The sequence below is a fragment of the Ciona robusta genome, chromosome 9 (genome assembly GCF_009617815.1).
Source record: "Ciona robusta chromosome 9, ASM961781v2".
NCBI lineage: Eukaryota > Metazoa > Chordata > Ascidiacea > Phlebobranchia > Cionidae > Ciona > Ciona robusta.
Window position 1 is genome coordinate 3139375 of NC_143243.1, and position 24007 is coordinate 3163381.

The 24007-nt window shown below is 33.4% G+C and overlaps 4 protein-coding genes and 1 long non-coding RNA gene across 7 annotated transcripts; 2 read left to right on the top strand and 3 right to left on the bottom strand.

Annotated features, from left to right (window-relative positions):
* Positions 1-125: 125 nt before the first annotated feature.
* On the bottom strand, positions 126-4465 carry LOC149730879 (bile acid-sensitive ion channel-like). Its single transcript, XM_089884158.1, has 9 exons — positions 3542-4465; positions 3345-3480; positions 2665-2874; positions 2115-2316; positions 1869-2058; positions 1389-1525; positions 1219-1326; positions 926-1061; positions 126-535 (listed from the first exon to the last, which is right to left on the bottom strand). The coding sequence occupies exons 1-9, from the start codon at positions 3690-3692 to the stop codon at positions 330-332; spliced, it is 1476 nt and encodes a 491-aa protein (XP_089740284.1). The 5' UTR covers positions 3693-4465; the 3' UTR covers positions 126-329.
* A 140-nt stretch (positions 4466-4605) lies between these two features.
* Positions 4606-8501, bottom strand: LOC149730880 (uncharacterized). Its single transcript, XM_089884174.1, has 4 exons — positions 8282-8501; positions 7752-8024; positions 5704-5936; positions 4606-5435 (listed from the first exon to the last, which is right to left on the bottom strand). The coding sequence occupies exons 1-4, from the start codon at positions 8337-8339 to the stop codon at positions 5247-5249; spliced, it is 753 nt and encodes a 250-aa protein (XP_089740300.1). The 5' UTR covers positions 8340-8501; the 3' UTR covers positions 4606-5246.
* On the top strand, positions 7824-13855 carry LOC149730881 (noelin-3-like). 2 transcript variants are annotated; one of them, XM_089884170.1, is made up of 8 exons: positions 7824-7931; positions 9396-9539; positions 9605-9703; positions 10305-10394; positions 11314-11486; positions 12076-12298; positions 12847-13019; positions 13100-13855. In XM_089884170.1, the coding sequence occupies exons 1-8, from the start codon at positions 7920-7922 to the stop codon at positions 13200-13202; spliced, it is 1017 nt and encodes a 338-aa protein (XP_089740296.1). In that variant the 5' UTR covers positions 7824-7919; the 3' UTR covers positions 13203-13855. The 2 variants fall into 2 exon arrangements, with proteins under 2 accessions (XP_089740296.1, XP_089740295.1); XM_089884169.1 differs by lacking the exon at positions 7824-7931 and adding an exon at positions 8582-9327.
* LOC149730882 (gamma-aminobutyric acid type B receptor subunit 1-like) lies at positions 13614-23828 on the bottom strand. 2 transcript variants are annotated; one of them, XM_089884149.1, is made up of 19 exons: positions 23673-23827; positions 23186-23325; positions 22630-22799; positions 21520-21652; positions 21224-21325; positions 21013-21078; positions 20061-20148; positions 19421-19524; positions 18829-19008; positions 18325-18503; positions 17897-18049; positions 17419-17533; positions 16864-17007; positions 16069-16191; positions 15689-15778; positions 15256-15360; positions 14751-14879; positions 14191-14343; positions 13614-13797 (listed from the first exon to the last, which is right to left on the bottom strand). In XM_089884149.1, the coding sequence occupies exons 1-19, from the start codon at positions 23752-23754 to the stop codon at positions 13696-13698; spliced, it is 2358 nt and encodes a 785-aa protein (XP_089740275.1). In that variant the 5' UTR covers positions 23755-23827; the 3' UTR covers positions 13614-13695. The 2 variants fall into 2 exon arrangements, with proteins under 2 accessions (XP_089740275.1, XP_089740276.1); XM_089884150.1 differs by lacking the exon at positions 15689-15778 and having other exon boundaries at positions 23673-23828.
* Positions 16932-18507, top strand: LOC149730883 (uncharacterized). Its single transcript, XR_016385651.1, has 3 exons — positions 16932-17070; positions 17430-18109; positions 18362-18507. It is a non-coding gene; the product is annotated as an uncharacterized LOC149730883 (long non-coding RNA).
* Positions 23829-24007: the final 179 nt, after the last annotated feature.

Sequence of the window (24007 nt, forward strand, 5' to 3'; positions counted from 1 at the left end):
TATTGATATCAGAAATAAGTTTAAATAGCTATTTTGTTTGTTTTCTCACTTGCTACACTGATTGCAGTCTTGTGTGCAAGTGAAGAAAGTCATATTTCCTTTTTATGCGGTTTTACCAGTACAAGCTGATTTAATTAACAAAACGAGAGTTAGCAAACAAGTTTATGCAGGTGTGCAGTATACACATTGATTAAAGCTAAGCAATTTGTAGCATAGGCTTTTATTTATGCAAACATAGTATATTTAAACAACACATAGTATAGTTTTGCTCTATATAGACAATATATAGAGAAAGATAATTATTATGTACAACTGTACATCTACATAGTTCAAGATATTCCATTAATTTGTTGAGCTTTATTTGGATTTTCCATATGCCATGCCTTTACTGCTTGGAGTTTTTGTTCCTTCATTTTGGAAGTTTTCTTCTTTCGTTTAAATTTTTTGAACCAAGCAGTGCAACGTATAATCACGTATTGAAATAATTCTAACAACGTTACAAAACTCATTCCAAGCCATAGTCCAAGTTGACCACCTGCATATTAATATAGCTGATGATTTTTTGATATTTGGTTAAAAATTACTATATAATAAGAGACTAGGTACAAGTTTGTTTGGTGTAGCTTAAAACTGTTTAAATTTCTATTGAATTTAATATTCAGGGGACAGGGGGACATGCATGTACACTCTAAATATTATAGGACAAATAATAAAGCAGGGTTGTGGAAGATGGTACACTTTTTTATCCTATTTTCTCATTTGGTAGTAAACAAAGAACATTCGAAGAATTATAAAAATGTATCATACCGACTTGCGACTTCAATGTTTAAACACAATCAGGAAGTTTTGATAATATATGCCAAAGTTGTCCCATCCTACCCCACAGTTATTATTCAATAAAAAGTTAAATGTATAGTCTTCCTACCGATGTCACTGAGTAAAGCGCTTTCATCGATGGCTTTGAATTGTTCTACTTTGGTGTATCCAATTACCGCATAAGATATATCGAGTCCAACAAAATTGTCACCAACAAAGGCTACATCGTTGTTATGTATAAGGGTCTGTAGAAATAAAAAGATGTTTTTCAAATAATGCAAACCACATCACTTATTCATCTTAGTGTGATAATATACAATATACAGATATTGTATTTTTTCTTGCAATATACAAATACAATATACAGATATTGTGTTTTTAAATAATAATCCAATGTTTTACCTGTATTGCATTGCGAGTTGGAAAATTAGGTGCTGTAGCATAAGATGTTGTCACTCCATATGTTGTAAACTTACAAGGAAGATTGCACGAACAACTATCAGGAGTCAACTAAAAAATATATATTTTTTCAAAATTTTAACTTGGTCGCCTCCTGAATGCAAGATACAAACCGTTCGTTCCATTTCAGCAACATAAGCTGTTGAACAATTTAGCATTTGTTCAATGGAACATTCAGGTACATCGCTTGCCCAATATTGTTCAAATGTTCGGCAACCACATCTTTCTACTAAGTGATCAGTGAAGCATTCTAAAAAATGACATTGATGTAAATGATGTACAGGTCAAAATATTAGGCTTTTGTTTGAGATATATAATATGTTTCAGGTACCATCAAAGAGATGGTTTGTTTTGTGCAGACTTATTGTTATTTTTTGCACCATGCAGTGAAAAATATTTGTTTATAGTAACCTAAGTCATAGGCAACAAACCTAGGGTGGCAAGGTAGGCACGTCAACCCTTGAATTTTATGAATCTATCTTTAATCAGTGAACATTACAACCAATAAGTTACGTTTGATTTAAAATATGAACCTGTACCTGCCTGTTCTGTGTTTTAAAATGTTTGAATTCTTTGATTTGATTTGTACCCACCTTGTACACATGATGATAATGTGTAGGTGTCGAAGTATTTTAAATTTCTTTGTGTGCCGGGATTGCATTTTCCCCAAGGTGATTCAACCAAAGAGGTTTCCGTGCGTTGAATTGTAGAAAATGCTTTCATACCAGTTGGAATACCCACTCCATATTTATGAACTTCTGGTGGTTCGAATTTTGAATGTAGCTGAAAAAAAAGCTAATAAAAAGTCTTATCTTTTAGTGGATGTAATCAGTTTTTACCTGGAACCTTATTCCAGCCTCTATTTCTCCATGCAAAGGCTCTTCAGTGTATAATGAATGCAAAACATTAAGTATAAATAATAGCCCTTGACCTGAACCTGCAACATTTTGTATGCTCCTACTTTTGTTGAAAGTGTAACATTTTCCCATTCTGGTAATAACAGGAGTGAAATCTGCAGCTGTACATGGTTTCGATTGGAACCTGTAAAATAATTATGCTGATTCGGCACTATTTTAAAAGCATAACCACAGTTTCTGCATGGGGCAAAACACTTTCAATACCAAAGGCATCATTGGTGCAAAGTGCAAACTGTATGTAGAACAAACATTGTTCATTAAATAGTAGAAAATGTCAAGAAACTTACCTGTGGAATAAAAAAAACAAGAATAGGCCAAATTAAATATAAGTGTGCTATGTAGACAGACAGCTTAGTTTCATGTGATGTGCTTCTGGACATATTAGAATGCTCACATACTTCATGGCTTAATTGAAGATATTATAACGGACCTGGATAAGAAGACATGATAATTAGTCACAAAGAATACATACATGCAATGTATTAATATAGGTGACGAATCGAGAGGATATCCCTTTTGTGTCAAATATGATGTCACACTAAAGCTATCATTAAAATAACTCAGTGGACTGGAATCAAATCCGGTTGAGGAGTTAGCAAGATCACTGTAAACTTGTGGTGAAGTCAGTCTGTTCAGTGTATGGACTGCAGATACTTCTCGAGCAGAAATGAGACCAAAATATCTGAAATGTTTATTAAAATTAGATTGAAGAATTTGAAGTATTCTGTTATTTCTGCTAGTATGTAAATAATCTTTCAAAGGCTCATCTAAGAAGAAAAGCTTAGTCTTTCTTGGAAAACTTTAACGAGTGGGAGACAAAACATCGGAAATACTGTATTTCAAATAGACTTTGTTTTTTTATATACCAGATGAGCTGTTGAAAGAATATTTAGATCCGAATGTCTATTTATTTATGGATAAGCTACGCGGGATTGTCATTCATTGTTAACCGAATATTTAGACTTGCGTTTATACTTTTGTTGCCTGTTTTACAGTACACCGTTTTTTAAGAAATTATTAATAAAACAAATATATGATATGATACGTGATCGGCAGATTAAAAGGTTTAATTTTTGTTTTGGTTTTTAACAATTTATCCTGATTTCTTTTTATGAACCCCATTTTTTATATTTTTACTTTCTCAATTCAGACCTGTTAAAGTTACAGATGGTCACTGCAGGAAATTCTATTTCGGATGTAAACTTAACAGTTGTTTGTGTGGTTGCCGCATAGCTTAAATATGCAGAAATCCTCAGAAAAACTTGAAAGGCCAATCCAGCAGTTAATCCTGTAGTTGTAATACAGAAGGAGTCAAAAAATAGCAATTGTGCGATTTCATCTTACAGTACCTAATACAATAATAACCCAAGCGAACTTTTGAGTTTTATGAATTCCACCACACCAGTATGAAACTCCACCACACGTTGTTTTACTTGCAAAGTATTTTTCAGGGCCACAAAAACTGTCTGAAACTGATTTTATGTCTTCCTTTTCTGCCATTTTATTTTTACTGAAGTATCTCAAACAAAGATAACTATGTACGATACAATTCTCGTAACGTTAATTCAGTCAGAGCTTTTTAATTCAAAGGTAGCAAGGTGTAATATGATCAAATGGTATCAATTTTCAGTTTTAGAATTCTAATAATTGGCCAGCGTGAAAGTGAAAACATATGTCCCATGTATCAGTCAAATTAATAAAAATTGTCATGACACGAACTTAAGATGTTCTTTTATTAGTATTATTAATTCTTCATATGACTATTTTCCAGAGATGTGATTGCCACACATTAATAGTGTTTATTAAAGCTATGAGGAACATTAGCTTTATTAAGCAAATAGTTTATAAGAGTATAATTTGGCCCTTGTATCTGCTTCTGTTGCAAGTGGTTGAAAAAATGTTAGGCCTACTGATTTTTTACCATTGCACGTTTTTGCACCCAACACTATCTGTATATTCTAGTTTTATTACTGTAAATACTGCTAAACTATTACTATAATATATTTAAATGTGGTAACTTTGATTTACTCACCATAATATATGTGATTAATATACATTTTTTTGAAATATTTGTTTCACCTGTGCTGAATGAATGCCATTCCAGAAACTATATTTTAAGTTCATCCGAGTGACATTTCAAAACTAAGGATGGTATGCAGAAAGTAGACTTAAATTTTTGCATACCACCCTTAGCCTACATTACCCTTCAAATCCAAATTGCAATAGATTGAATTAACTGATGAATTCTTACTTAAATGAATGAATAAATGTAACTTATTTATTTTCATGTGGCAGGACAAGGGCAGGCAGACGGTTATTATAACACAGGTGTTTCATTTCATATACATCCTGTACGCTTACCAATTACCACGCATAATATTTTATGCTTAAAAAACTAAACCAGCAGCTACTGTTGTAGAATGAAAGAAATCAAAATGTATTACCAAATACCAACTGTGCAATTTCAACGTACATTATCTATTACAATAATAACCTGGGCAAACTTTTGAGTTTTATAACTTTCCAGTAACATACCAGTAGGAAACACTACTATATGTTGTTGTACAATCAAAGTATTTTCCAGGGTCACAGTTATAGAATTGTAATCATAGGCATAGGCTACAGAGATAGTTAAAAGAGTTTGTATCACATGTTGCATATATTATTAAGATTGTCTTATTATATGTATGCGATGAAAGAATTTTTTGAAAAAAGTATGTTTTTTTGTATATTTATTATAAGTTTTTCATATGACTATACTTGCATATGACTATGACTTATAGTCTATAAGTGACTATAATTTTCATATGAGTATAAGGGAAAGCTTTCTACAGTATAACACAAAAACTTAACTTATATATGTATTTTGTACAAAAGGAAGTAATGATACAACAATTCTAAGTTTTTGAGGGCATACAAATATGTTTAACACAGGTTTCTACTTACAAACCTTTTTTATATGTTGCTTATTTCTTTATGAATGCATGATAAAAAATGGTAAAATTTGGTTGTGAAAATATACATCATCTCATGCATGCGTGGTGTGGTAACTTGCTAATTGTACATACATAGTGGTACTGCACTCAAAGCATCGTCAGTGTTGACGAACCCTACCCCAGACGATGCACCAGTTGTATCAACATGTATTATAATAGAATTTCTTCCAGAATGGTCGTTTGGTGTCCCATGTTTCCAGTTTCCGTTATAGCCAGGTTGCCCATTACTTTGTGTTACTTTTCCTGTCTAAAGTCAATTTCGAAAGAATTAGTGAAATTATTTACATTGCAATACTGATATCGTTGTGGTGTGGGTGTGATTGTCTGAGGCACTTGATTGTTATTGTTTTAACTAGGTGTCAAAAAGAAAGTGCCTAAATAATCAGTCGCAGCATTGTATAATAACATTTGTTTAAAATCAAACACTGTTATAACTACTTTTAATCAATCACTGAGGTTATTAAAGCATTAGGATTTGCAATACTTGTAAATATTCATCCCTTATTTTTTCTTACCAGCCTGTCATAATTCATTCCTGTCCAAACTGTTACAAAACTCTGAGTTCCGGAATTGAAAGTAGTAGCCACGTAGTTATAAATAGCATCGTACATTTCCTTGTCGGCAATATCCACTAATTTTCCCCCTTCATCTGAGCATGAATAAGCAGAACCTGCCTTGTTGTATTTCGTGACACCGGATGTGAAAAACAAATTTATGTAAGAACCCTTGTAGTTAATACCACCTTGACCTGTAAACAGACAATAAACGCAAGGAAGGCTGTGAAAGTTAGAAGCAAAATCCTATAAAGCAAATTATACCATATTAAATGTAGTGATGTACCGAATCGTTAAAAAAACGATTCGGCCGAAACCGAATATTCGGCCATTTGTGCCGAATCAATTCGGCCGAATCAACCGAATTGTTTATGACGTCATTCGAACCCACGGCGACGGGCAGTCGGTAAAAACGACATAAAGGAAAATACTTTATCATGGCACCGTGTCACACACAAGTATCAACAATTTTAATATAAGTCTTTAATGTGGCAATAAAGCGTTGTGGGAAACATTAGTCTCCTAATAACGCGCGTATTTACAAACCAAAACTACAGGAAACGTAAATCGTTGGGAGAAAAGCACAACGGTGACGGACGAGCGTGAATTAGATAAATTTAATTAATTAATTTTATTGCAACACGGACGAGCAGTTAATTCGAGAACTTAAAAATTCTTTACTGTAACGGCGTAACCATTGACAAAACCTGTGTTACGCAAACAAAAAAAATTATTTACTTTTGTGACGAAAAAAACATTGTGTATGAGCGTCCCATTTTACGCTCTGCGTCGGCTTGGGAAATAAAGGAAGACGCATGCGATAGCATACTTTCAACACTTAGTAAGCGAAGCAATCGTTGTGAATCTGTTCTTGTAGAAACCGACGAAATGCTAATCTTAGTCTAATTTGCAAGCAGCCTGTTCCCTGTGGTATATAAATTGTCGGATTTATATGAAATGTTTTTTTTGATTTTGAATGTTACATAACGTAACATGTGTATATGAATTTTAAATTTAATATTTTAGGTGTAAAATTAATATCTTGCAACCGGGATTCACGAAACTCTGATTTTCGCGCGGTGCCCAAGAACGACGTTTTTGGCTTCTGTCCGAGCTCGGCCGGGACCATACTTAGCAATATTACATTACAATTTGTGTTGGTTCTAATTTCCTGATAGCTTCGCTCCTCGCCATTGTATTTGCATCAATTAAAATTCACATAATCGCGATTTACCTGCATTTATACTACTCACGGTTACTGGCTTAAAACTATACCGAGAGTAAAAAAATTATTCGAAAACTTTACTTTTACATTTTGTATTCTGCTTTGTGCTAAAAATGTGCAGGGGATTGTGCGCAGACGCGTGCCCTATTTAGAGAGAAAAAGCGAGTGTTTCTTTATCGACGACCGAGAGCAGACGCGTGCACTATTTAGAGAGAAAAAGCGAGTGTTTCTTTATCGACGACCGGGAGCAGACGCATGCACTATTTAGAGAGAAAAATCGAGTGTTTCTTTATCAACGATCGGGAGCAGACGCGTGCACTATTAAGAGAGAAAAAGTGAGTGTTTCTTTATCGACGATCGGGAGCAGATTCGGTCGCGAATGTGACGAAGTTTATCAAAGTGCGCGTGTGCCATAGCCCATAGAACCGTATCCGAAATGATTAGCATTGCTATAAAGCATGACGATTAATTGAATTAAACTTATTTGTTGCAAATATTCTTTACTTCTTATCTCACAAATTGCGCAAGTTCTTGCTAATCGTATCTATATTGTCTGTGAAAAAGTTCGGTTTTTGCCGAATCTTTACGCACGATTCGGCCAAAACCGAATCTTTGTCAAAATCGCTGATTCGGCCGAATAAATTCGGCAAACCGAAACTTCGGTACATCACTAATTAAATGTAGTATTTACTTATTAACACTTTTATAAATAGTTTGAGAACCCACTTGCCAGTCTGTCAGCACAGTTTTTTTGCCTTTTAAAAAAGTTACAGCAAATTCTTACCTATCTTAACGCTCCAATTTAACTGAAACATAACTTTCGGCCATCCCTTTGCTTGATCAGTTCGTTCTATACAGACAATGAACATAGATTCCAATATTTCTGCTACAGATGCATTGAAAGTATATGATTCAATACTGCCTGATTGTGTAGCAGTCACAGAAGCGGTATATGGCAGATGAGGTATGCAAATTCCATACTTTATTGTAAGGCATAGCTTTGGTTCGTGTGAAGATAAAAACCCATCCCACTCTTTGTTTAATGTGTTTATTATTGCTGTAAGAATATTTGTTATATGTTAGCGTATAGTTTAGAATAGTATAATTTGGTGCTTTTATTTGCCTCTGTTGCAAAGAATTAAGAAAATGTTACTACTCTTTTACTACTACATTGTAATATGCCTACTATCACTGTAAATACAGGTAAAATATTATGTAAATACAGATAAAATATTACTATAATACTATATTCAAATTTGTTTATTCTGAATAATATATGATTGGTATAATAATATAAAAAAAGATTTCGTTTACCTGTGCTATAGTCCAAAACTAGAAACAAAATGAAAATTGTTCGATAATTCATTTTCATTTTGACTTTCTATAGTATGTACACAGCAATATTAACTGACTTGTTGCATAATAACTTTATTTCTGTGACATTACTTTCTGGTTTTGTTTTCATGAGAGATGTCTTGCTTCTGTCACTTATTTTCCTATAAATTTAGACAAAGCAGCGTAATGTTGTATACGTCAACTAAGTTTACTCAAACTCAGCTGAAATGTCAGAATGTGCAATCTAAGAATTATAACAAGGGTCAGATTTTTTATTCCACTTTGCAATAGATTGGTTTAACTGATACTTAGTTATAGTCATAAACTTTTAAGAATAAAGCTACAGTCCTATATATATACAGCCAAATACAGGCATGTCTCATACGCATAATGTCCATAATGGGTTTGATTATATTTTAAAATCAAACATACACACAACCCAAATTAAACTTACTGTAAAACATATGATAATTTATGTGTGTAGGTAATTAAGGTATTTGTTACATTTATTAATCAAAAGCAAGGGTAAATGACAATGGCTGTGTAACAAATTGTAACATAACATAGCAAAGCTAAGATCAATTCTTTCTCCTGTGTTCGCGTATATATTTTTGATGAAATCAAAGTTTTCACATTTATGTTTTAAAAAAGGTGTAATTTTAAAGTTCCTATGTTTAAATTTGTCTTGTGATAAGCACCGCAGAATCATAGATATAATGTCACGGTAACGCACGTTATTGATATACTGATACACAAAAGCCAGGGGGCATTTACTGCAAGTAACAAATACTGTGTACGGAAAGTTGTATTTCATACTTAGAAAGCAGGTTTTTATTACAGATGGTTTGGAATGTTAGTAAGATATTTTCCATATAGGTCTATCTGATTACATGGCCATGTTAGTAGTAAAGCACATTTCCATTGTTTCATGTGCATGCTTTTACACATGTTTCTCTTTTTTGATTTAAACCAATATGGCAAAGGTTCAAAATATTTTAAAAGTTAGAAAGCGAAAAAAAAAATCGGTAAGAAACAATGGTTTTGTAGTGTGGAGTATTTTATTTTCATTAACTTGATATTTTTTTTATTTCAGGCGAATAAAAATGCTTCATTTTTCTTCACTTTGTTTTTCGTGGTGGCTTGCTCAGCTCTACTTGTTCTAAAGTCCGATCGAAAGTTGAAAGCACCAAGAGCAATTTTTTATCGATTTATTAACAGAAGGTTATCATCAGCAAGGGTAAATAAGCCTTAAATTTTGGTTATTAATTACAAGCATCAGAAAATTTTAATCCCCTTTTACAGATTAAAAACCATCTAATATTTAAATCATTCCAAGATGTTGTTACAGACGAGACAACGCAAACTTTTAATCCACTTATCACTTCAACAAAAATGCTAAAGGTATGATTTATTCAAGCTTAAATGAGTTATTATACAAAAAATGACCAAGATGCATATAAAAGTGTAACTTTCTGTTCTTTTTAATATAAACGTTTTTACTATTTAATTTCTTGTTCTTTTTAGTTTATACTTTTTTACTTTAAATGTAAGACCTCATTGACATATGTTTGCTATCATTGTATAACATGCTATGTGTTGTGTATTAAAATAATTGACATCACAGTCTGTATATATGAACAAGGGTTATTTCATGATGCTCATAGAAATCCCATATCACACAGCAAATGGGGATAATTGGATCATCGACATAATATAAACTGTACTAGATAATTAAGTTTATTATTTTTCCAAAAATACTGTGGAATTGACTTTAAAAATAAATGTTTGTAAATAAAGTCCAAAAGAAACTTACAGTTGTTCAGCTTACGATTAAAATACAATTGAGCATAAAAAAGGATTTATAAATTTCGTTGATTGGATAAACAATTGTTTAAACTAGCCATATTGTGTTACCCTGTAAGATTATGGTGATAAAATAACTTTCGTTTATATACAGTGAACATAAAATGTTTGTTATCTAATATAAATAACACCTTTTCAGACTGTCCCACGGCATGTGTCAGTTATATCTCATATTGGTGTCCCAGTAGTTTACAGAACTTCCATGGAAGCTGTTGGAGCTTGGATGAAGGTAAGCTGTGTGGTAGATATTGTTGGAAGTCTTTATTCTGTTACAAGAGTCTTGTACTCTTACTGAATAGAAGTCTTTGTCTACTAGCTTAATACTTTGTCCGGCGCTGTGGCAAAGTGGTTAACGTGCCTGCCTGTAACCTAAAGGTAATGGGCTCAAGGCTCGACGTTGCTGCCATTGTGGCGGTATGTGTCTTTGGGCAAGACACTTAACGGCAATTGCTCCAACCCAGGGGTCACTAATGGGTTGTCCAAGTTATCAGGCATACATTAAAAATGAAAAAATCCCCCCAAAAATAATTACCAACAAAGTAACATACATGGTAACTCGTAGGCTGGCCCGAGGTGTTAAACCCGCGTAATAACAACTGTCGTTTTCCGGCCACGCGTGGATAAAGTAAGTTACATTCATACTTTAATGTTAACAGCACACCATGCACAATTCAAGTCCAGTATATTTTTAACCACTGCCACAATTCAGAGAATTAGTATATACTACAACATAGAAATAACATGAAACACACACTGGTTGAGCCAAGAATATAGTAACATAGAAAGTAGAACAGTAAAATTTATAAAAAAAAATAGAAACGTTATAATAGAGCTGATTTAAATTTTAACAGATATGTGTCATTTTACTAGGTAGACGAATATTGCAAATATCCCTGTTAGGTTACTATTGTTTTAACTTGTCATGTAATGTCACAACTAAAACTATCCTACTGCGCTATTATTATTATTATTTAATGCCACTCACTGTATTAACAACTGTTATTTTGTTGCTATGTCTTTTCATTTAAAATATTTGTAAATCCTTGCCAACGCAATCGAAGAGTCAAATAAAGTTAATATTATTGTATAAAAAATAAAAAAAGCGTTAGACATATTCCGTACCTAAGCTTATGTTGTTGCCATTGTAGGATTCAATGTCAAAAAATCGAAAAATTTTTGTGTTTGAAAAACATTTTGGAAATAATCGCGTTCATGTTTATACTGACGCAACTGAAAAGGATCCATCACATGATATAATACTTCCTTATGATTGGGGAGGAACAGGGCATGTGGTATTGAATGGCAGCATCTACTACAACAAGTGAGATATTTGTACTTGGTAAGCCTTGGGGTTGAAGTGTATGAAGCTAATGCATAATGTGGCCAATGGGTTGCCAGTGGCAGTTACCACGCGGATATTAAGTGACGATTACTGTATCCTCTAATAGTCTAATAAGAAGTGTTAATTACTGTATCCTGAAAATTCAAAAGTTCAAATCTAAAATTGACAAAATGACCAAGTTATTGGTTATTAACTGAAGAGAGACACCATATACTGATTCATGTATAGGTGATGTTGGTTTGGGACAAAAAGAGTTTGAACTTCGGAAGTAATGACTTTGAATTCATGGCTTTAAAATGCATTAAAACAACAGCATATTTATTTAATATAGTTTCCTGTAAAACACACAGGTATATATAGTACGGTGGGGTAAAATTGGACAAGTTTTCATTCTTCTTTGTCATCACTTTTGGTGATGTACAAAGAAAATTCAAAGATTGATAAAACTGTATTCTCAAGACTCCCATAGACCGATATTAATTGTTTAAAACACGATTAAGATATTAGGATATTATGTGCAAAAGGTGTCCTGTCTATCCTAACCTACTGTATGACATTATTCAAACAGATTCAACACGTCAACAATTGTTCGATGTAGCATTACCGACCATGAAATAAAAGCTGAACGAAACCTCAGTGGTGCAGGTTTTGCCAACCAATCCCCATATACTTGGGGTGGAAGTAGTGATATTGATTTTGCTACAGATGAAACTGGCTTATGGGTTATTTATGCGACACAAGAAAATGAATGGAATATTGTGATAAGTCAGTTGGATGTATTATCATTAAAAGTAGGTATTGATGTTAAAAGATAAGTTTGTTTATTATTATCTATTTAGGCCTATACTAAAAGGATGGGGCAACTTAAAGTGGTAATGACAGTTTCATTTCACGCACCTTTTTTTTATCTTATTATTAACTTCAACTCACCAAACTTGCTTTCAATGTTTATAAACATATTTTTTTATGCTCGCGTTTTAAACTAATAGTTCCTTAATGTCAGAATCTGTATTTTAGAACAAACCCTCTGAAATCATTTTGTTAATTAGGGCTTCCTGTGTATGTATTGAAATACTCATAAAAATGCAGTTTGGACATTTAAGAGGATATATCAAAATAGAAAAACATTTGTTTATTTTTGAAAATATTATTTCCAAATTCTTGCAACAAAATGTAACAGACAAACATAGAAAAATGATTACTGTTTAAAATCTTGTTTTCTAAATTTTTGCATCCAATTGAACTAGACAAAACATTCCTTTCATCCACTATCTTAACACACATAACCACACTATATAAATACTGTTGCTGGATGTTTTTAAAATATTGTTTGTTTTAGATTTTATCAACATGGAAAACCAGATGTAAGAAGAAAAATAGCGGCAATGCTTTTATTGCACGAGGCGTGTTGTATGTGTTGCAAAGACATGAAATATCAAAGAATTCAATCAGTTTTGCATTTGACACAACAACACAAACCACGTTTTATCCAAAAATTGAAATTAAAACTAAGTAAGAAGCCTCATAACTTGGTTTTAATTCAGTTTTGGGCCTCACAGCCTACAAACCTAACTTTGATGTTTTTGTTTCAGATTTATGTTTGTAACGATGCTAGATTATAATCCAACAGACAACAAGTTGTATGCATGGGATCGGGGAAACTTGGTTACTTATGATGTTTTATTCAACTTGTAATTATTTTATAACGCTGCATCTTTACTGCTTTCTTATTTCTACTGTTATTGGTTTCAACTTGTTGTCATGAAATTAAAGTTGACTGAAACTTATATTATTCTAATAAATATAGGAGATAAAATATATCTATATGCATACAAAAGTTGAAATATCTATGAGACGCTTTAACATTCCTATAGCAAAACAAAATGTCTGTTACGGACCCAAAATATCTAAGACAAATTTGACATAAAATGTCTGTGATGGTCGTTGGACATTAAATGCAGAGCTGAATTTCAGCCAAAACCAACAGCATGCCAGTTCTCAAGTTTTTAAAGAAATATAAATTTCTAATTAAAATTCTAAATTTTGTAGTCTTAGAAATCGAGCCTTGTTAAAGTGCATGTGACTTTTAAAGACAAAGCAAAGAAATTCTCGAAACAACATTTATTACGAAACAGTCTCACAGTTTTTGTTTACAACAATATATAACAACAACAATTTTTGGAAAATTTTATTCACAGTCCTGGCCTTGTGGTGTGAGTTCTTGTATCCCATTGCTCATGTTCTCTGTTGCAATTTTTCTTTGACGAAGTTCATTTATCTGTTTGTTTTTCTGTGTAAAAATTATTAATTTATGATCCTTAAACTTTAATATACCAAAAAGCTTGAAATATTGTATTTGTAAGAAAATAGTACACACTTTTTTGGACAATGTACTTAAAGGAGTTAACATAGAACCAGAGGTCATGATAAACACAAAAGTCTAGTTGAAGTAAATAATTAATATCTTATAAATGTTAACACACTGCTTGTTTTAAAAACTGCAGTACCAATCACTTAATGCCTGATGGAGTGTATTGTAAAGGATATGGTTATGTTACATTTATCAGAAGGTGCAATATAAAAGTCCTTCTCGGTGTCTTTTGAAAGAGACATTTTACACTACAAATAAAATTATGTATTTTGATTTCTTTAAACAAGTACAGATAAAATTTTCATAACTCACTTCTGCAATTTTTTCCCGAAGAATTCGATTATCACTTTCTAGTTTTTGTTCCTCTGACTCAACATGGTTGCTGGCAGGTGGTCGTACTCGTTGTACTGCAGAACGATTTGAACCTGTTCGTCCGAATTCTGGCTTCTTGCGAGATACTCTCCACTGTCAGCAACAACAATTTGTTATTCTACTTGTTTAAATATTTCTAATTTTGGATTCCATATTTTTGTCTTCTTTTTTAAAGACACTTGTGCCAATGAATAAAATGGCTCAGTTCCATAAATTTAAACACTTGTAATTGCTAAGTTTTACTTTAGTTTAAAATCGAAATTAATTTGTCTGTCAATTTTTTTTGTCTCCGCTGAAATTTTCTTAGTTCCCAACAAGCCATTCAGAAGTCCCCCCCTTACTATTGACCACATTCATTGTACATTTAAAGGCATCGACAATAGGAAGCAGTGCACATATAGGGCACCTATTTTACAAACAAACTGGATATCAGATGCAATAATATTATATGCTGGTCAATTATTATTTTTTTAAATTGATTTACATTTCAGTATATTTACCTTTGGAATAAATATAATAGCAGTGCTTGTGATGGTACACATATTGATAGGAGTTGCAAGGAAAAGAAAGGAAAGATTTGGTTCATCACCTAAGATCATGAGGATTGGAGCACACAGAAGACTGAGGACCTTCAGGTAAATATTGTTAAAGTAAATTCTCTGCCACAATGGATTTAAGGCTCATCGCTACTACTGTTGTTGGAGTGTCTTTTCCTGGTCAGGACACTTAAGAGCAATTACCCTATCTTGTGAGTTGTTTTAAGTATCAGCCATATATTTTTTAAAATATATAATCACTCACAAAGTTTAGACACGGCAACTAACAAGTGGGCAGGATGTGTATGAAACAAAACGTCTATGTTTTAACAGCCCTCCTTGCTGCGCAAAGATAAATAAGTTCTATTCATTTATTCAATACGATAAATCAACTTTTGCTGCGTATTATGAGCTAATTACACACCTATTTTTTAATTATATCTTCAGTTCTTAACAATTTCATAGTTACCGTTATGTTGTACACAGCACCAGCTACAGTCTTGTGGTCACTGTTACTTTCAATCTTACTTCGACTTTCATAAGCAAGGAATGAACCAAGTAATAACTGAATTGCCTACAGTACATAGAACTTGGTAAGGATAATATTAATATAAAACATGTTATATAAAACATGTTATATTATATTAATAAAAATTGTTTTTTTTTATTTTTGCATTTATTTTTTATTACATTTTGTTTTAATTTACATTAAAATTTAAAATATATTGAGCGCAAATATATATCATGAACAGGGTAAGGATGGTATTAACATAAAAAATATATATTATATTAATAAACCTTGTTTTTTTTTAATTTTGCATCTGTTTTTTATTACATTTTATTTTGCATTATGTTACATTAAAAGTTGTATTGAGTGAAAACATATACCATGTGACGCATACCTTATATGCGAACATTACACCAATCCATATTGTTGTGTAATTAGAAACACATTTCTTTAACTCAGGATTAATAATAACTTCTCCTTCTTCCTTAATTTAGAAAACATATAGTTGTTAGAAAACGTTATTAAATACTACAACTTCATGACACATGAGTTCTGGGACATTTAAATACCATTTATCTTTTTAAGTGTGGTATTTGGGTTTAGGTCTGTTACTTTCCGAGTCAAAATCTGGTATATAAGGTTTGTATATATTTTAAACATGGCATGTTTTCAAAAGCATTAGAACTTTTTGTAACTAGCCCTTATTGCATATAAAACTTCACCATTCAACAGTCAACCAATTATTTTTTTAATCTTAAATTTTCCGTAACTTACATATGGAGCAAGCTTTGATTTTGATTGAACAAGGCGGTCAATACAAGACCATGTGATTAGCACGATGAGATCCAACACTAGAGGCACTACCATCACAACAACTGTCTCTGTGTTTAGTGTGAACTGCAAAATAAAACGTTCCATTAAAAATATTTATATTAAATGTTTTAACAATAAACTTTGTGCAAAAATGTTCAACGTGGTTTATTCCTTGTTTGCTTGGTCACTAAATGCTTTATGTTTGTGTGTAGTTTTAGATTAGTATTAACATTGTTTTAGTATTATGTTACTGTAAAATTATTGGGAAAATTTTTTTTTTGTGGAAGGGGTAAAGTGTTGTTTTATACCCATTCTATTCTATGTGGGTGAGGTCCCGCAGTGTGGCACTCTTTCGGTCCTAGGATTTAGGCCAGGATAGGGCCATTACCCAAACCCCTGGAGTGCTACTACATGGAATGAATGTAACTTACTTTATCTTCGCGTGGCCGGAAAACGACAGTCGTTATCACAGGGGTTTAACACCTCGTGCCAGCTTACAAGTTACCATGTATGTTACTTTTTTGGGGATTTTTTTCATTTTTTGAGCAATTGTCGTTTAGTGTCTTTGACATACGCCCACAATGGTAGCAGCGTCGAGCCTTGAACCCATCACCTATTGGTTACAGGCAGGCGCGCTAACCACTGAGCCACGGCACCGGACGGACCTCACCAGTTTAAGGAGCCCGCCACTTTAGCGGAGGTAAGCAATTGTTTTACAGCCATAGATTTAATTACAATTTACTGAGTAAAACTTACATTGACTTTTACATCTTTCTTTTTTTTCTTTGTACTTCTACCATCAAAGATCATTTTTTTATGGAGATCATTTACAGTCCATAGTTTGGCAAATAGAGGGGAGAAGGCAAGAGTAAAACCAATGGAAAGAGTCCATGCTCGTACCTGTAAACCATGAAATATCTTTATTTATGTTTGAACTGCTCCAACCAAGCGATCACTAATATGGTGACTAAATTATTAGCCATATATGAAAAAATGAATACATCCACCAAAAATAATCACCTAAAAAAGACATGCATGGTAACTTGTAAGCTGGCACAAGGTGTATGAGCACCCGTATTAATATGATCGTTGTTTTACGGCCACACAAGGATAAAGCAGGTTAAATTCATTCAATTCAGGTCCAATGGCATGTTTCACTGTAGGACCTTAACAATATATAATACAATCTATATTTATGTTTAACCACTAAGTTTTATTCTATATGGGTGAGGTCCTATGGCAAAGCCAGGTTACCCTGAACTCAGGCCTAGGTGGGTATATTACCCCAACACCCAGTAAAAAGATTCTTACCTCACAAATAGGTCCTGTGATATCATTGAGTCCAGACAGAAATATTGCCGATATAAGGAGAAGAAATCCAAACAAACTTATTGAGTTCAATGAAGACCCAGGAGGTATTATTAGTCTGTGAGTAAATATTTTCTTGTATTAAATATCACAAGGTATTATAAACAAATAAATGATTTATCAAGTTTAACTTTGTTGGTTTACTTTTTATGTATGGCAGACAATTAGACAACTTATGCCTTGTGTGGGTTAGAACAATTGCCATTAAGGGTCTTGCTTAAGGAAATGTACGTCTACAATGATAAGTGTTAAGCTTTCAATTCTAAATCTTCCGGGTAGAGACAGATAACCACTGTGCCACTCCGTTAAATTAAAATTTCAGAAAACAATACAGTAGATGTTGCAAACTACTTCAGTAACCAAGCTAACACTAGTTAGTAAATCTATTTAGAATCTCAAATGCCACGATATAACATCATACTTGTTATTTCTTTCTTTCCAAGTGAAACAGAGGCATGCCACACAGAAGAAGCCACATGTTGCTGCCATGGCACCTCCAGCCACAAAAGCAGAGGTTGACAATTTCAAAGTTCTTTTCACTGTCATTGTGCGATCTTTAGGTGGTTGTTTCCAACTGCAGAAACAGTAAATAATGATACATTTATGTGAATAGATGTATAAAGTACTTAAACAGGTAAAACTTTTTTTAAATTGATAAGATTTGTGTTTTCTTTGTATATTTTAAGTCATGCAGTGAAGGATCACAAATTTTGTGCTAAATTTTTCCAAGGCATTTAAAACTGTCTTATATTTTAAGCTATATATCTTGTTAGAAAACGATAAAGTTTAATCCATACTTAGCCCTATAAAATATATACACAATTAAATAAGCAAGGCCAAAATGATTACTTTATCTTATTAATTCTTTTCATTATCTTTTTCTCAGCATGATAGATAAGTATCTCCTTGTAAACTCCATTTTCCATTCGTTCAACTTTTGTCCACGCCATTCTTGAGCCATCAGAATCAAACACAACTGTTCCTGATATTCCAGTGAATGATGAAGCATTTAGTGAACGGTACATGTCCTGTATTAATGACTATTAAAGTATTTATCCATTTTCGCAGAGCGACAGTCGTTATAACATGGGTGTTTTGCTTCATAGAGTAACCAGATTGTGAGTCAATCGCAGTTTTGCTGTACATAGCCCGTACTTAGACTTGCATGGCTTAATTTTTGAAACAAGCATATCACTACTGGCAGAATTAATGTAACAATAACAAGGTAACTCAATTAAAACTGTGTTCAGTGATTTTTGTTTTGCGGAACTTGTTAATGTATCGGTGCCAATTTAGACAACTAATAACAGGACCACAAACTTGAACATTTTCTATTCATAGCGATTAACATACGTTTAAAATTAATCCGTTATTTCTTGTCAGATCAGACGTTTGTAGCCGTTGAATGGAGTTGTTAAGTGCAATAGCAATGGCCCATATTGCATCATATGCAAGTGGAGCTTCTTCATATCCACCTTTTAAGTGAATGTCAGTTGTGGTGTTAGACAGCCTTTGCAGAAATTCTTGAGTGTTCTGAAATTGGTGTTCATATTTGAATGCATTGGGGTAAGCGACTGTTAGAGACAGAGCAGCATGTGCTTAGCTGCAGGTTTTCAGGAATATATATTTTTTATTCTTCATAATATTGTTTCGAGATCATTTAGGTATTATTATGGCAGGCCAGCTCAAAAGCTTTCACCAGTTTGTCTGTTGTGGTGTATGCTTATGTTTTACCACATGTAACTTCCTGGGTGATTGTTTTCCTAATAAATGCCAATCTGAACAACTAATTGGTTTTCAGTTGCTTAAAACAGTTAGTGTTAATTGCCTTTGCCTTAAAGTACAATGCCCTTCATTGGTAAGTTTTTATGATGCATCCTTTCAATACTTGTATTTCTGCACCTCTGCGCTTAACTATTTACACATTCAACTGTAGAAACCTTACCATGCCAGAAACAGTTGTATCGTTAGTTGGATTAAGCATCAGTATTTCTGTAGTAAAATGTCCTTCAACTGTATCTGCCATTTCATCTTCAGTGCAATCAACACCTTCGTGGAATATTAGTATTTATAATTTTCTAAGTTTTGGTAAATTCAAAAAAAAGCGAAATTTTCTTAGTTTTTGTAAATACACAAAAGCGAAATGTTCTTAGTTTTGGAAAATACATGAATGCGAAATGTTTTTAGTTTTGGTAAATACATGAATGTGAAGCATGAGTGTTGAAATGCAGCCATTGTTGGGCTATAGCTGTCATGTTCTACTTTGCTATCGGTGCTATCCCAAAATGGTTGCAATATTTGTTTCTTAACTGGGCGATACCTTGTTCAACACTTGATGCAGCAACTTAGTGGGTGTTGTGTGTTCGGACAAAACACTTAACGATAAATCCTTCAACCCAGTGGTCACCCATACGAGAAAAATTAAACTAAAAAAGGTGTATTTTGTGGGGCACTTGTGTTGTCTCTTTAAAATTGCTCCGCCAAGAGAAGACATACAGATGTCAATCATTTAAACATATATAACTAACTAAAGCTCCTATAAATGTTGCAAACATGTGCAAAATAGGGGTTAAACTTGAACTTACCTTTTTCAGGAACTATATGCCAACCATGTTTGTACCAACCTATTAGAAACCACACATACCGATTCCCGAATAATTTTTCCTTGAACGCCTTTAATCAAAACAGAGTCATATTTACAAATACACACAAATGGTCCCAGCACGCCCTTATTATTTTTACACGAACTTTGGGACCCATTCGAGTCTTAAAAACAATATACCACATAGAAATCCACATAGAAAGTATTTAACACTCCAACAAAATTATATTTATAAATTATATATATTGAGATTTTTGTATGGCATGCAAATTACTAACAGCATATAGTAGGGTGGGAATGATGGGGTTGATGGGATTAGGCAAATAAGGGGCTTTCGTAGAATCTCGTTTTATGGGTATCCATTTGATGATAGACAAAAACAGTAACATACTGTAGGTAACATGTTAAAAACTTTAGCAGTGGGGCAAGGAAAAGGATGTTAGAATTTGATTCTCAAAGCAAACAGTATTACTTTGTGTTATTTGCGTGTGTTCCTATTAATAAATCACTTATTAAATAAAATTAACTACAATTTTAAAATGTCCTGTCTTACCCTGTGTGTTTTCAAATGGGTAAAATCATACCCTTTGATCGAACCGCTAAAAAGCTTCTTGTGTATTTTAATGTAGGCTATATTTCTCTTAAGTGTTGTCAATTAATGAAGTTATGATATTAATTCATGGTATCACCCCGAAACCTTGGCTTTAGATGAGAAGTTTCCCATTATATATTTTGAATTGAAAATATATATTGGGCAAAATGTGTTTAAACATTCCGTCTTTCCCCACTCTACTATATATCATTTGTGTTAAAAAAATACACGTTCGTGGATACAGCATTTAAAAGACCTTTTTATCTATACATAAAGCGATTGGTCGTTTAGTCAATGATTAGGCATGGGACCACGTACTGGCTTTAACCTTGTATGAACTCACCTCACACATCACTTTACGTGCGGCTCCTTCGTAAAAGAGACCAACGATAATTCGAACGTCGACTTTCTGCAAAAAAATAAGTAAAATGCAAATTTTGTAAAGCCACATAAATAATTTGATCAATTTATTCGTTCGCTTTTAAAATGCGCATTAATGACAAAGCTATTTCTTTGGGATAAAGAAGGCTTTTTGGTTACGGATACAAAATTACCTTCAAATTCTGTACTGCAACTTTCGGGTCTGCATGAAAAGATTGCTGCGTTACAATTTCCATATTTTCTTGGATCAAACGAGTGCGTAAGTCTTTAGCGGTCTGCAAAATTAACAAAAACAATTACCAACAAAGTTTGGTGGTACTTCATATAAGCGTGTACGAATTATATAAAACAGACGCCTTTTTGAAAGTGACTGTCGTTGTGCAACACGCGAAGATAGACAAGTGACATTTAATTACATTTAGTTAGCTATATTAGTTTTTATATTATCTTCAGCGAAATGAATACATACGGATTCAAAAACTTCTGATCCTTGACTAATAATCCCGATTCTCTTCCATCCAAACATTTGGAAGAGTTTGATCCTTGTTGGATTGTGGAGGTTGGCGGATGGATGAGTCCGGAAGAAGGAGGGGAAACGACTCCTAAATGAGGAATTAAACAGCGTGCGTGTGCAGAAATAGATTATGTGATGTTTGAGCTGGATTTCATTCTTTTCGCGATTTTAATGTCCGGTGCCGTTGTGAAGTGGTAAAAGTGCATGCCTCTTACCATGAGGTAATGATTCCAAAGCTTGTCGCTGCTATTATTGCGGGCGTATGTGTTCATGGGCAAGACACTTACCGGCAATTGCTTCAGCCCAGTGGTCACTAATGGGTTGTCCAAATTATCAGACAAATAAAATGAACTCGTAACTCGTAAGATAACGCAAGGAATCTTCGTGTTTTAACGATTGTCGTCTTTTGGCCACGCGAGTATAAAACAAGTTATACCCATTCATAATTTATTTAAGATAACAACGCAATTAATTTTATTGCATCTTGTTTTAAAATGTCTTACAAATATCATGAACGCCGCTCTGGTAAACTTGAAAAGTAATAACTGTTTCATGGTATATTTTACTATTACGTTATTGCGAAATGCATTTTCCCCGTTTGCATTGATCGTCCTATGGTGCGCTCACAGCGTTGCGTTTTGTTCGTTTAATTTCCTCTGAAGCGTGAAACGAAAATCTATACCGGATGGCTTGATAACGAGATCATGAGATTTAAAGAGTGGTTTATATTTCGCAGCGACTATATAAGTCACTTGTGCTTGGTTTGCATAAGGGGACGTATATTTGTATGTCAACTGTTATGTTTGAGAAAGCATAAGGGAACGTATAAATGCATGTCAACGTTATTCCAAGTGGGGCGGGGGGAGATGGGACACCTTATCATTTTATATTCTCATCCCATTTGGTAGTAAACAAAGAACATTAAAAAGGTTATAAAACCGTCATTTACCGACTCTCATGGACCGTTGTTAACTATTAAAAGCACGATCAGGATATTTGGATATTATGTGCTAAAGCTGTCCCTTCTTCCCCCTACAGTACTGTATATTTTTTTGGTATTTATACCTGTTCGATAAAGCGGGAGAGCTTGCACCGTAAGCCATGACGTTAATATTCCATAAATACGCCGACTCGGCAATCGGTGTGGACACGCTGCTGCAGCCAGTAAGCAAAGTAAATATTCTTGAATCTTGAAGTAAATCATAAAACTTTCGAGTACCCAGCCCAGCATCGCACTGCGGAAGATACATCGATTCTTTAATCAATAATTCATATACTTAGCGATCACGTGGTATAGGGCAGCAACACATACGTATTCGTTGGTATGCTGGTAGTATATAAATATTATTAAAAAGATTTATCGTTTTCCTACGTTTGTAAATTTATTTTGCATTGTGTAATTAATTATAATATAGTAGGATGGAGCAAGATACGGCACATGTTTTTTCGTCCCATTTGGTAGTAAACAAAAAACATTTAAAGAACTATAAAACCATGTCCTCACGACTCCCATAGACCACGATCAGGACATTATAATATTATGTACTAAATGTGTCTCGTCCTACCTCACCGTACTATATACCAGAATTGATCCAATCACGTGTTATTCACGTATAATTACCTTGCTGTCCTTTTTGACCAAATTAATTTTGTAACCTTGCAAAATATCAGATCTGTTGTTAACATCTTCAACAGCCATTTGTGCAGCAGGATAACATGCTTGCCCCCCAGACCAACCGCCGGACATTGGGAATATCCCACCTTTAGTAATGTTTTGTTAATAGCGACGACGCAAGGTGTAAATTGTTGATCATTTATATAAAAACTAAAGTTTTCGAATATAAACACATACAAAACATAGTATAAACTGCCACATATGTTTAAATATAGTAAGGTGGGGAAAGATAAAGCTTTATCATACTACTTTCCCGTCACATTTGGAAGTAAACAAAAAAAAATTCAATGAATTATACAACCGTATTCTTACGAATCCTTAGACCGTTGTTAACTGTTTAAAACACGACCAGGATATTTGGACATTTTGTGCTAAAGGTGCCCCACCTTTCCCCACCCTACTATACGCATAGCTTTTAACTATATCCACTCACCTACAAAGATATCAGTTGTAGCAACTGATAATGAGATACTCGATAAAACAGCAGCAAGCAACCAAATTATTGTATTATTCATTCTAAAGCTTACGACTTTACATAACCTTACAACTACTTAAAGCCTAAATAGGACAAATGTAAACGGTGCTTAATTTCGAAATACATCTTCATATGTCGCCTTTTTTCTTTTATAATTCCATGGAACATTGTTAACTATAACACTGCGTGACTGACTTTCTTAACCCATTTACTTTACTAACATATACCAAGTATTCTTGATTGAACACAACAATTTATGCTTTACTTTTAGAGAACAAATTTGTATTTTCCCT

Excerpts from the sequence above, each read along its gene's own strand:
- LOC149730880 (XM_089884174.1), bottom strand. The coding sequence starts at position 8,339 with ATGAAAATGAATTATCGAACAATTTTCATTTTGTTTCTAGTTTTGGAC. Across the intron at positions 5,937-7,751 it reads AAATTGGAGCGTTAAGATAG|GTCAAGGTGGTATTAACTAC; the intron begins GTAAGAATTTGC and ends GTCTGTTTACAG. Across the intron at positions 5,436-5,703 it reads GAATGAATTATGACAGGCTG|ACAGGAAAAGTAACACAAAG; the intron begins GTAAGAAAAAAT and ends AATTGACTTTAG.
- LOC149730879 (XM_089884158.1), bottom strand. The coding sequence starts at position 3,692 with ATGGCAGAAAAGGAAGACATAAAATCAGTTTCAGACAGTTTTTGTGGC. Across the intron at positions 2,317-2,664 it reads CCTATATTAATACATTGCAT|GTTCCAATCGAAACCATGTA; the intron begins GTATGTATTCTT and ends ATTATTTTACAG. Across the intron at positions 1,327-1,388 it reads TTGCTGAAATGGAACGAACG|TTGACTCCTGATAGTTGTTC; the intron begins GTTTGTATCTTG and ends TATATTTTTTAG.
- LOC149730882 (XM_089884149.1), bottom strand. The coding sequence starts at position 23,754 with ATGAATAATACAATAATTTGGTTGCTTGCTGCTGTTTTATCGAGTATC. Across the intron at positions 19,525-20,060 it reads GCATATAGTTCCTGAAAAAG|GTGTTGATTGCACTGAAGAT; the intron begins GTAAGTTCAAGT and ends TATTCCACGAAG. Across the intron at positions 18,050-18,324 it reads AAAAGAATTAATAAGATAAA|TTGGAAACAACCACCTAAAG; the intron begins GTAATCATTTTG and ends CTGTTTCTGCAG.
- LOC149730881 (XM_089884169.1), top strand. The coding sequence starts at position 9,277 with ATGGCAAAGGTTCAAAATATTTTAAAAGTTAGAAAGCGAAAAAAAAAA. Across the intron at positions 10,395-11,313 it reads CTGTTGGAGCTTGGATGAAG|GATTCAATGTCAAAAAATCG; the intron begins GTAAGCTGTGTG and ends TTGCCATTGTAG. Across the intron at positions 11,487-12,075 it reads GGCAGCATCTACTACAACAA|ATTCAACACGTCAACAATTG; the intron begins GTGAGATATTTG and ends TTATTCAAACAG.